Raw genomic sequence first — 11,223 nt, 5'->3', positions numbered from 1 at the left:
GGCTCCCTGCCTCTCCTCATGGCCCCTTAAACCCATGCCTACGTTGGGATTGTTATTGTGCAGCTCACAATCTAGCTAGAGCTTCCTGACAGAGGGTACCAGGTTCATTGGCTAAAACATCGTGGTATATTTTGGAATGCATTGTCACGCAAAGCTAACAAGGGCACGAGGACTGGAAGATGCACAACGGCACCAAAACAAAATAGATCCAGCTCATTTTGATTTAAGTCACGATTGTTTTAATTGTTTGGATTAGCCTGGATAAATCAGCATCTATTGACTGTGCATGACACCATAGGCGCCGAGGTTTGAAATTCGGGGAGGGGGGGGGCTGAGTTACTAAGCCGGAACCCCTACGGCCACTGTCAGATTAAAAAATAGCAAGAGTGGAGGGGCTGGCGGTGTTTTCTCCAGTAAGTGCGGGGGGTTGTTGACGCTGTTTTTTTTCCGGTAAGAGTGCGGGGGGGGGAAGGTGGGTGCTGATGGAAGCCCTTGAGCCCCCGTGAAGTAGGCGCCTATGCATGACACTGAACATCAGCTGAGTAACAGGAAGTTTTTGATTGCTGGAAAGCAATTCAAATGACCATCCTGTTAAAGCCTGAGAAAACCATGGCAATATTAGTTTGAATTGCTTGAACAGCATAGTGACCATGACCATAATTGGTCTCATTGATTTTGTTAGTCATGTGATTCTATAAGGAGTTTTGGAAAGTGATTCCATATTCAAATACATTAAATACATTAAAGTATTTGTTGGGTATATAATTATTTAATGAAAAAGTTATTAAAAAAAAAAACTTTACAATACAGATTACTTATTTACAATAAAAAAAAGTGAAAGTACAATCTATTCAGCATTCATGAATGGGTTTCCAGCTATGCAGGAGTCCTCCGTCATCTTCCTTTCAAGCGCTCTTCAGCTCTTCTTAAATCGTTTCCTCATTGCAGAATCTGGGACAAAGTTCTCGTCTTTGGAATGGCAGGATTTCCGTTTTCTGATTGGCGTTTTTTCAGTCTCACTGAAAAACAATTTAAAATGATAATGTTTTGACTGCAACTGGAACAAAAATGTATGAATGTGAAAGATTACACTTTCTTCCAGTCAACGCACAATTCAAAATTTATATTTTAGCTTATAATAACATTGTTTAAAACTACCATCTACGAGGTGTCGGTTCTCATTTTAATTAGAGTGTATCAAGAGTGATAAGCGGCATGTGATCTATTGCACACACACACACTGCCAAGTTTAGGTATGCTGAGATACAGTAAGTTTATATATTAAATAATGGTTAATTCCATGTAGAAAATGCAGACTAATCATTTATTAAGATTTACCATTCTTTTAGTTTAAGAAAATGTACATGAAATAGACTTGGGCCAAGATTAGATGAAAACTTTGACATCACTTACAACTTCAAATTACATGCCTATTACCAAGTGCTTTTTCTTTGCAATTCACAATGAAAACCCACTGCAATATAGTGGGTATGTAACTGCTGATTGGCAAGTGAATTAAAGTTTAGATATAATCCTGACCTCAGCTGTATGAGACTAACAAAAAAAATTCTGTACACACAAGAACTATTTGAAACACATGTAAAAGAATTGTATTAAATTCAAAATAAATAAAGCCATCACAAAACCATGCTGCATTGCGGACGAGTAAAACATTTATTTATACACATTTGAGAAGTTATTTTTAAAAACTGAAGCATTCAAGCTAAAAGGTTTTGTTGTCTTTCCTTCAATAAAATACAACCTCTTTCAAGATTTCCATAAAAAGAAAGGTCCAAAGTGACTGAACAGGAGCCAGACATATAAACAAAGTTGAGGACGAGCCTCAACACAATGAATCAACCCAGTAAACCAGCCAATTATGTACATTACTTGTAATTTTGATAATGGCATAGCATGCTGTGCTAGAATACAAAACAAAATCCAAAGAGTAAACACTACTAAAACCTAGATCTAGATCATAAAGTAATATATACTTTAAAGAATAATTACCCTGTTTTTCTTGCCTACTAAATGCTATGGGTGACTTGCTCATTTACTTTGTAGTATATGGCTACACATTTCACTTGAGGGTGTGCATTTGTCATGCTGTATTGACTGTTTATCTTTATGAATCTGATAAGTATCATTTCCTTTCAAGATATGCCCTGAAGATTTAGAGACCCTACTTCCAGGATAGGTCAAACTGTTGGTCTCTTGTCATTCGTAAAGAAAAATGATTGAGATTCCTGGGAGACATATTAAGTATTTTGTTTTATGCAGCTGGATCTGGATAAAGCCTCTATACTATTGTCCACATTTTGCAAAAACAATCTCCAACGGGGTTCTTCCTGTCCCTGGTTCCCACACTCCTTTCTGTCCCCATTGCCTTAGTCATGGGCCGAACCCCGTTTCAATTGAGAGAGAAAAGACTTCAGAAGCTATCCTTGTTTGATATACATTACTGAAAACAGCATATTATTTTATACATGTCATACTGAGATTATGTATTACATATTAATTTGCATTTATTTAGCAAATGTGACAATTGTATTGATTATTTACTTGACCATACTACATATGTGTATAACACCACATTTTATGCCATGCTAAACCATTCTAGTGCAGATTCACTACATGATGGTACCAAATGAGTTGTTTAAATAGCTCTTGCTGGCATATGCAACTGCTATTCATAATATTATTTAAAGACCAAATTCTCAACGCTGCATTGGAACATTCGTGTACTTTTGCACAGAGTCTGGAATTCATCACTTAATAACTATCCTGCGTTTCCTTAAAACCAAAAGGCAAAAAGGTTAATCTCAGTAGATTTCAAAGTAATTTTCACCTCAATGTTCGAGTTTCTAGTTAAGGCTTACTGAATAAGTACAGTAACCTCATTGGAAGTGCAGACATTAGCAGGGTCAGAAAATGTGCCACTACTATGAGGAAAAAGCTCTCATTTCAAACCAACAGCTCTGTATCACAACTTCTGGGAAAACAAACCTTCTGAAATGTAACCCCAGATTCCAAATGAAATGGCAGATGACACTGGAATCAGAGTTAAAATAATGTATTTACCCAGAAGTACATTTTCATATCCAATTTGCATTGGTCTTTTTTCAGTTAGATCAAAACTGTGCAATTAGAGAAATGATGTCATGTACTAATGGATTATGTCATCCCATTTTACAGCACATTGATTATAATGGAATGTGCCCTTTCATGATAACTGCCCCTACCTTGGTTTACTTGTCAAATGCAGCCATCACTCAAAGACAGAAAAGCTTACTGCATTTTTAGAGCAAACTAGAAATTCCTCAGGAACCACTACAAGTAATATATTGATAGTTTAGACAAATGTATAGTCCAGACAGAAAAAGAGCAAAAGCAATGTGGTCATTACATATAAAGAAAAGTACAAGAATCTTTGTAGAATTATAATTGGTCAACAATAATTATACTGGAAAAAAACCCAAGCACTGTGAATAACAATAATGGAAAGTGGTTTTTTTTTTTTTCCCCAAGAGATTAAAAATATTGCTTTTTTGATTAGCTATTCATTTTTCATCAGCGTAAAACACTCCATCCACCTGAAAAACAAATTAGATTTACAAAAGTTTTTGGTTAAACAAATGTATACAATAATTAACTTTAGATAAGAAACATTTCAAAATATGATAACTGCTTTTCCACTTATTATGGGGTGGCCCCCAAAAATGTAGTTTCCAACTTATCTTTCTTTCCGGATCCCAAAGAACTGGCATTTTTGTTTACGTTCCTTTAATTGCACTGGGACATAAATTATGACCAACAGTAATCAGTTTAATTTGTAAGATCTGCCAGATCTACTTTCAAAGGTCTTCAACATCAAATTCACCAAAACAGTCTAGTTTATTTCATAGCTGGGTGACAGCACGTTGCAGATGAATATACTTTCTAATACACATCATACTTAAAATGGTACTTAAATCAACCTGTCTTAATGGTACCAACTACACATTAAGATGGATACTATCTGGAGTACTGCAAACAAAAAAAGTTTGTTACAGATTAACCCAGGCAAATTTGGTAATGTTTTATAAGAGCAAAATGAGGATTAATCAGGTAGGAATATAAACAAACAATTGTATGGGTAAACGGTTAACAAAAGTAAGTGTCTGGCTACTAAGAAACTGCAAAATAGAACGTCAGGAGCTCTATGATCAAACATGATAACTATGACCCCTTTCACTCAGATGGATAGCTTTATGGAAGAATATTCTGCTTGACCGTGGCTAGAACGGAGATCAAGCTAAAACACTGATGCTTAATAGCAACAAAAAGAGCAAATGCTGGAGAAAAATAATGCATACAAGTTCTGCATTTTTAGATCCAACTTTAGCCTATATGTTATATAACGGCAGTTTTTTGGTTAATTTGGTTTATAGCTCTTTGATTAAATATAACCAAATTTATTTCTGAGATTTAAGAACAGAATTACAGTCCAAATGTTAAGTACTAGGATGGCCATGAAGTTTCACTTATTGCCATGTGTGAATTGATATGATTATATACATTTTTCCACCTCGTCTCTGCATGGCTGCATTTTTTGCAAAGATACGAAAAAATGTAATTAACTCTAAAGCCAGACAATTTCTGAATTTTAATCTTGCCAAATACCTTCTCCGGTTTTATTTTAATCAGGAGTTACCTGTATAGGCACAATAAGTAGTCCCTAGACATGGGAAAAGGAGACTGCTACCACAGGTTAATTTTGCCTTACTTGATACTTGGCAGAATAATCACGCAGCCAAAAAAATGTTCTGCTTAATGTAGTACATAGCCTAATGTCATCTTTAATCCATTAGCAAATATTTAATGATCATAACCCACTTAGGAAGGAAAGTAAAGGCAACCTCACAGAGATGGATCATGTTCTTCTGTAACAGCCCTGCTTTTTAGGAAACTGGGACAGGGGCTGGAAATCACACAAGGAATAGGGAGATTACAAAAGCACTGTTCCCACCGTTGACCGCATAAATCTTGGGATAATTGAACAGCCTCCACACTACACAAGCTTGACACCTGTAAATCCCCAGTGATTTAGGGTTTGTTTGTTTCAGTTTTATTTTGTTGTCCATTTCATTGTTCAGATTAGACTAGGCAAATATTAGAATTATCAATAATGATAAATGCATGGTTGATATTCATTATGGCCTTATTTTTCATTAAAGCTTGTTTAATATTTTTTTGAAGAATAAAATAAAAAGCTGATTAATTGTGTCCTTAACAAATCATTCACTTTTTATTCTGTTTGCACAGTGTTCAGCATCCTGATTATGTCTTGCTCCCCGGATGTGTACTATAACCTTCTTTTGTTTCACTAGTCAGAAAGGTGTCACAACGATTTTACAAGCAATGTATCACACATCCTGCTTGAATTTCAAATGTTATGAGAGATTGAAAGAACTAAAAGCCTTTCCAAAGTTTATTGGTTTAATAATAAATAATAATACCAGGGCATGCATACCCTACAAATGACTAGATGCATAATAAAGGAAAATAATTTGAAAAGTATCTAAAACATGAAAACATTTATAGGCATTATTCCAGTTGATGACTAGACCAATTGTAGATCAACCGTGATCCTGGAGAGCCACAATCCTGCAGCTTTTCTAGGTCTCTCTAAATTACCAAATCAATGGATATCTTGAACACAGGGACATTTTGCCTAATTAACAATTAACCCATAATTGTTTCAATTAAGCAGTTCATGATCTGGACAAAACAAAAACCTGCGCACCGTGCGGCTCTCCAGGACCAGGGTTAGCCACCCCTGCTATAGTGTTTAGCGTTTCATTTGAAGTCATTCAACAAAATATACTTTGCACTGCATTACAAACAAAAAAGTTATGTAAATGAAGATACATGTGAAGAAATACTACCTTTCTTTCAAGCCTTTGATGGTATTTATGTGATGTGAAACTTTAAATCAGACACAAAGTGCCATCAGTTACATGATGCACAGAAATTATAGTAAATGCAAAACTAAATTAAAAACTGTAATAATGCATGGTGCACTTTGAGAAAAAGAAAAAAACCTACTTTACAACCTACTTTGGATAAAAACAATCAAACAATGATCTGCACATTTTCAAGCACATTTCTGATACCAATACCCTGTCTAAAGACTAGCTGGAGAATTTACATTTAAAACGATAGGTTGCGTATGCAACCTTGGTTATCTGAGAAAATAAGCACTGCCCAAGGGGGAGGGGTTTTCAGCACATGAGCTGGAATGTATTGAAGACATTTGTCTATCAAAGCTCCCATTGGCCCTTGTGCCCGTCACTCAAACAGGACCCTTCCGCTTCCTGTCTGTATAAAAGCTGACGTCTGTACAAAGACTTATTTTTGCTGGGAGCTAGAACTCCCACACAACCTTGCAACCCTTGGGCAGTGTTTCTTTCCTCAGATAACCACGCCTGCATACGCAACCTATCGTTATCTTTCGAGTTAGAAGCACTGCCCAAGGGGGAGGGGTTACAGTATAACCAAACCGTTGCAAGGGAGGAGGCAGCGAGTTGGTAAGAGAGCCTGCCCAGAGGGGTACCTACTAGGAGTGGGGCCAATACCAAGACCATACCATATAAGCACCCTGTGCTAAACCATACTGGATAGCTACTGCTGGATAATTCAATTAAATAATGGAACTATATACACAGCAGGGCAACAAGAACCAACTCAAGTGTCTTCCGCTGGACACAGCAACAGTGGCCTCCAGCACATCTAGCATAGCTTGGGTGGGGCCACAGGCTGCTGGCAAAGGAACTATATACATAGCGAGGCACACGTGCCCTCGCTAACAGGAGCAGTTGTCCATGCTCAACTTAATAAGGAGCGGACAAGCTCAACTGTCTATTCCAATTAACTATATACTCTGTGGGGTGTAGGAGCCAGATCACGCACCACACGCAGGACACACGAGCAAGTTACACAATGCCAACCAGCAGCTAGTGGCAACAGATGCTCTACTGATGTCAATAAATTAACTATATACACAGCGGGGCACAAGAGTAATCTCAAAGCCTCCCGTAGAATACAGCAGCAGCGGCCCTCAGCACAGCTAGTATAGCTAGGGCGGGGCCACAGGCCTGCTGACAAAGGAACAATGGTGTGGTACAGGTGTAAAAAAAACATGCACTCCCACCTACAGAATTAACTATATACAAGTCACAGTCCGGTAGGAAGGGAAAACGGTTCTGCGTTGCTTTTTCTCAGCACGCTCTACAGGGAGGCTATACAGACAGCACTTTCGGGAGGGATGCAGGATTGGGCCGAAGCGTAACTCTGGAACCATCTCCCGCAAAAAGGCTCTTCGACCAAGAGGGAGACCAGGGCCGCAAACCACAGTCTGCGGGGCCAGCGAGGGGCTACCAGAAGAACTGTCACTCGTTACTGCCTGATATTCTCCAGAACCACTGGGTGAAGAGGGAATGGTGGGAATGCATAGAGGAGACAACGCGGCCACGTGTGGGTTAGCGCGTCCGTCCCCAGGGTCCCTGACTGATCCCAAATGGAGAACCATTGAGGACAATGTGTGGACTCCGCTGAGCGAGGAGATCCACCTATGCCCTGCCGTAGCGGCTCCAAAGCTGCTGAATCACCAGCGGGTGGAGGCGCCATTATGACACTGGGGTATGTTGGAGATGCCCGGGAGGTGGGCTGTTCTGATGGAGCGCACCTGAGGCTGCATCCATAGAAGCAGACGACGCACTAGCCGATATAGTGTGTGCGAGACCTCCCTGCCTGTTGATGTAGGCAACCACCGCTGTGTTGTCTGTCCACACTAACACATGACTGCCCCGAAGGGACAGCATGAAGTGACGGAGACTGAGGAGCACAGCTCGTAATTCCAGGGCGTTGATATGGAGGGCCCTGACAGGCGCCGTCCAACTGCCCTGGACTCCCTGTCTTTGGAGGCGTCTGTTGTCAAAACCATTCGGTGGCATATTGGTTCCAAGGGCACACTGAGGGTTACATTTGAAGGGCTCAGCCACCAACGGAGCACCTTCCAGCATACTTGAGTGACTATCACTCGACGTGCTCTGTCGGGGTGAGGATGCAGCCTATGGGACCCGAACCACCACTGCAGAGGCCTTAGATGAAGGAGGTCAATGGGGAGTGTTTGGGACGCAGCCACTAGAAGGCTCAGCAGCCGCTGGGCGCAGGGACTAGATCCTCACCTGTGGAGAGGGGGAATGGGAACAGGGTCTCTCCATCCCGTCAGTTTCGCGCTCGTGCACATGCATACGCACACACTGCGACGTGAGCGCGAAGTGAGTGCTCCAGTCAGCGCAGGTACCAAAGGCACACCAGCAGCCGAGGTGCTCTTTCAACAGTGGAGCACCTAGTGGGACTTGCCGCTGTAAGTGTGTCTCTACTGGCCACGCAACACAACATAGTGGGGGAGGGGTACTACACACACGTTACTGCACTGGGTCGAAAAATCAGGGAACACTTCTACCAATTTGTGCTTTTTCTTTTGTGGCAACAACACGGGAGGTACCGAGGTGTAACACCAAGCACCGCCAAAGTGCGCTGAACAAAGCACTGCACAATGCAAGCGCCGCACAGGCCGTACAAGCCTAGTTGCACCACGTGTGCTGGGGGGGTACCGGGGACACTAGGCGCCATGCTGTTCAGAATCCGGAGGGCTCACGGTAGAAAAACCACCAGCCAAACCGGGGCTTAACACACAAGAACCACGACATGGATGAGTGGGCACAGCAGAGCTCAATCCAGTAAACTGGTAGAGCAAGACCTCCTGCAACCGCAGTTGTGGGTTGTAGTCTGGGCGCATGCCGGCAGAGGAGCTCCTGTCGCTGGCGAGGTCTCTAACGACAGACTGAGACTTTTACTGCCACTGCTTGTGCTCTCGCTGTGGAGGAAAAAACCAACAAAGCGAACTAGCCTGAATAATTATAATAATAATAATAATAATAATAATAATAATAATATTGAACGACTGGTAGTCATGTGAAAGCCGAGATGAACCAAGGTGCAGATGGAACAAAACAGCATGGCTCATTTAAATAAAATTAAAATAGAACAACACACAACTGTAGCGAATCGGTGAGTGGATGGTACCATTTGTACAACCAGCCAGCCGAAAAACGCAATTTGTTTTTTATTCACAAACACAGAAGCTCTCACCAGTCTTCACGAACCAAGGCAAAGGGCAAAAAGAGGAAGTCTTTGTGCAGACGTCACCTTTTATACAAACAGGAAGCGGAAGGGTCCTGTTTGAGTGACGGGCAAAAGGGCCAATGGCAGCTTTCATAGACAAATGTCTTCGATACGTTCCAGAGCGCATGCTGAAAAACCCTCCACCTTGGGCAGTGCTTCTAACTCGAAAGATAACATCAACATTACAATATTTAACTATATGAATCAGTACTTTCAGATTCCATGTCATGTTATGTATACTTTACAGTTCTTTATTAGAGATGTATTAACAGTGTTTGTGGCTGACCTGAAGATGTATTATATTACCATCTTGGTATTCACTTGCAGCCCCCTACAGTGATGTTTTTGGGACTGTGGAAGCACTGTTGGAATTTTAACTACTTTGTGTAGATGTACTTTTAACAGATCAAAACAGGCTGGAGAAACAAAGGAATACAGAAGCTGCTAACTCTAAACAAATAGTGTCCCAAAGCAATTCCCTGAAAGATTCAGACCACCATTAACAACATCTCACCCTGTGAAACAATTCAGAGACCATAGATGCAGAGGGACAATGCAAGAGGCCTACAAATGTATAAAGCACCGCAGGGAGCAGGCTATACAAGCGGAAATGCAAGAAAACACAACATCAGAATGTTTACTAGAGCTGCAATAATATTTTGCTTAAATTCAGTCTATTATCTATAGCATCACCATCCCAAGGTTACAACTTATCACAGGTGACTGCTATGGATACTTTGCTTTTTTTCTTATTAAAGAAAAAAAAAAACAGAAGTTGAAAATCAAAAGATTAAAATGACGTGTTGGACTATGCTAAAAATAAAAAAATAAAAAAAAATCTGCGAAAGAGAAATCTTTAAAAAAGCACATTGAATTTAAAAGTAATATCAAACAATGATGCATATTCAATAGCTCCATCCATTTAACAAGGATAACCTGTAGCTCTTTAGATTGCATGGCTCGATTTATTATTAAATAGATATTCAAATGACAATTTAACAACATTGAACTATCTGATAAATATAGCTAAATAGAATGTATTGACACCAAAAACGTTGTCAACGTGAAAAAAATAAATCTAAAGTGGAGATTCTGTAAAGAAAAACACAGGATGAGTAAAGTAAACCACAAGTATGGTATATTCACAAAGAAGCCAATCACAGCCTTTGTTTGATCAACTGAAACATTCACGTATTACAATACATCTATTTTGTATAGTATGAGCTGCAAAAGGCATATTTACTAAAAAGAACTACAAAAACCTGAAGCAAGGGAAGGAACATTTTCTCTTCATAAATAAGAGAAATATATTTCAGAGATAAATTTCAGAGAACAGAGCCTGAGGAATAATTCCACAAAATGAGAGAATTTCACATATGGTACTAGTTAAAGGAAACCTGAAAAAACACACAAACAAGATTTAGGCTTAAGTGTTTATGGGGTATACGTGTTTTCTAGTAGTTGGATGGCCAACAGCAATCAGCAGCTCATAGCCGGAGATAAATCTGCATTTACTGAAATCTAAAACACTTGCATGCAAACAATTTACAGACTATAATACCTTACACATCAATATCTTATGATTGTTTGTGATAAACTAGTCACTCCCAGGTTCCATCAAGTACAGTGAGGGAAAAAAGTATTTGATCCCCTGCTGATTTTGTACGTTTGCCCACTGACAAAGAAATGATCAGTCTATAATTTTAATGGTAGGTGTATTTTAAGTGAGAGACAGAATAACAACAAAAAAATCCAGAAAAACGCATTTCAAAAAAGTTATACATTGATTTGCATGTTAATGAGGGAAATAAGTATTTGATCCCCTATCAATCAGAAAGATTTCTGGCTCCCAGGTGTCTTTTATACAGGTAATGACCTGAGATTAGGAGCACTCTCTTAAAGGGAGTGCTCCTAATCTCAGCTCATTACCTGTATAAAAGACACCTGTCCACAGAAGCAATCAATCAAATCAGATTCCAAACTCTCCACCAT

General features: G+C 39.7%; 1 protein-coding gene across 6 annotated transcripts in view; it reads right to left on the bottom strand.

The window, feature by feature from the left end:
• Positions 1–736: 736 nt before the first annotated feature.
• The window catches only part of rad18 (RAD18 E3 ubiquitin protein ligase), a 66,842-nt gene continuing 56,355 nt past the window's right edge, over positions 737–11,223 (bottom strand). For 2 of the 6 annotated variants that reach the window (XM_066698091.1, XM_066698092.1), the window contains one exon: positions 738–1,019. In XM_066698091.1, coding sequence (XP_066554188.1) covers positions 917–1,019 — 103 coding nt within the window. In that variant the 3' untranslated portion in view covers positions 738–916. Of the gene's footprint in view, positions 1,020–11,223 lie in introns of all 6 variants that reach the window. The other 4 variants (XM_066698093.1, XM_066698090.1, XM_066698094.1 and 1 more) reach the window with 4 other exon arrangements.

This window comes from Amia ocellicauda, chromosome 3 (assembly GCF_036373705.1).
Source record: "Amia ocellicauda isolate fAmiCal2 chromosome 3, fAmiCal2.hap1, whole genome shotgun sequence".
In the NCBI taxonomy this organism is placed as follows: domain Eukaryota; kingdom Metazoa; phylum Chordata; class Actinopteri; order Amiiformes; family Amiidae; genus Amia; species Amia ocellicauda.
The sequence above is the reverse complement of the archived record's forward strand: the minus strand, read 5'-3'. Positions and strand labels throughout refer to the sequence as shown.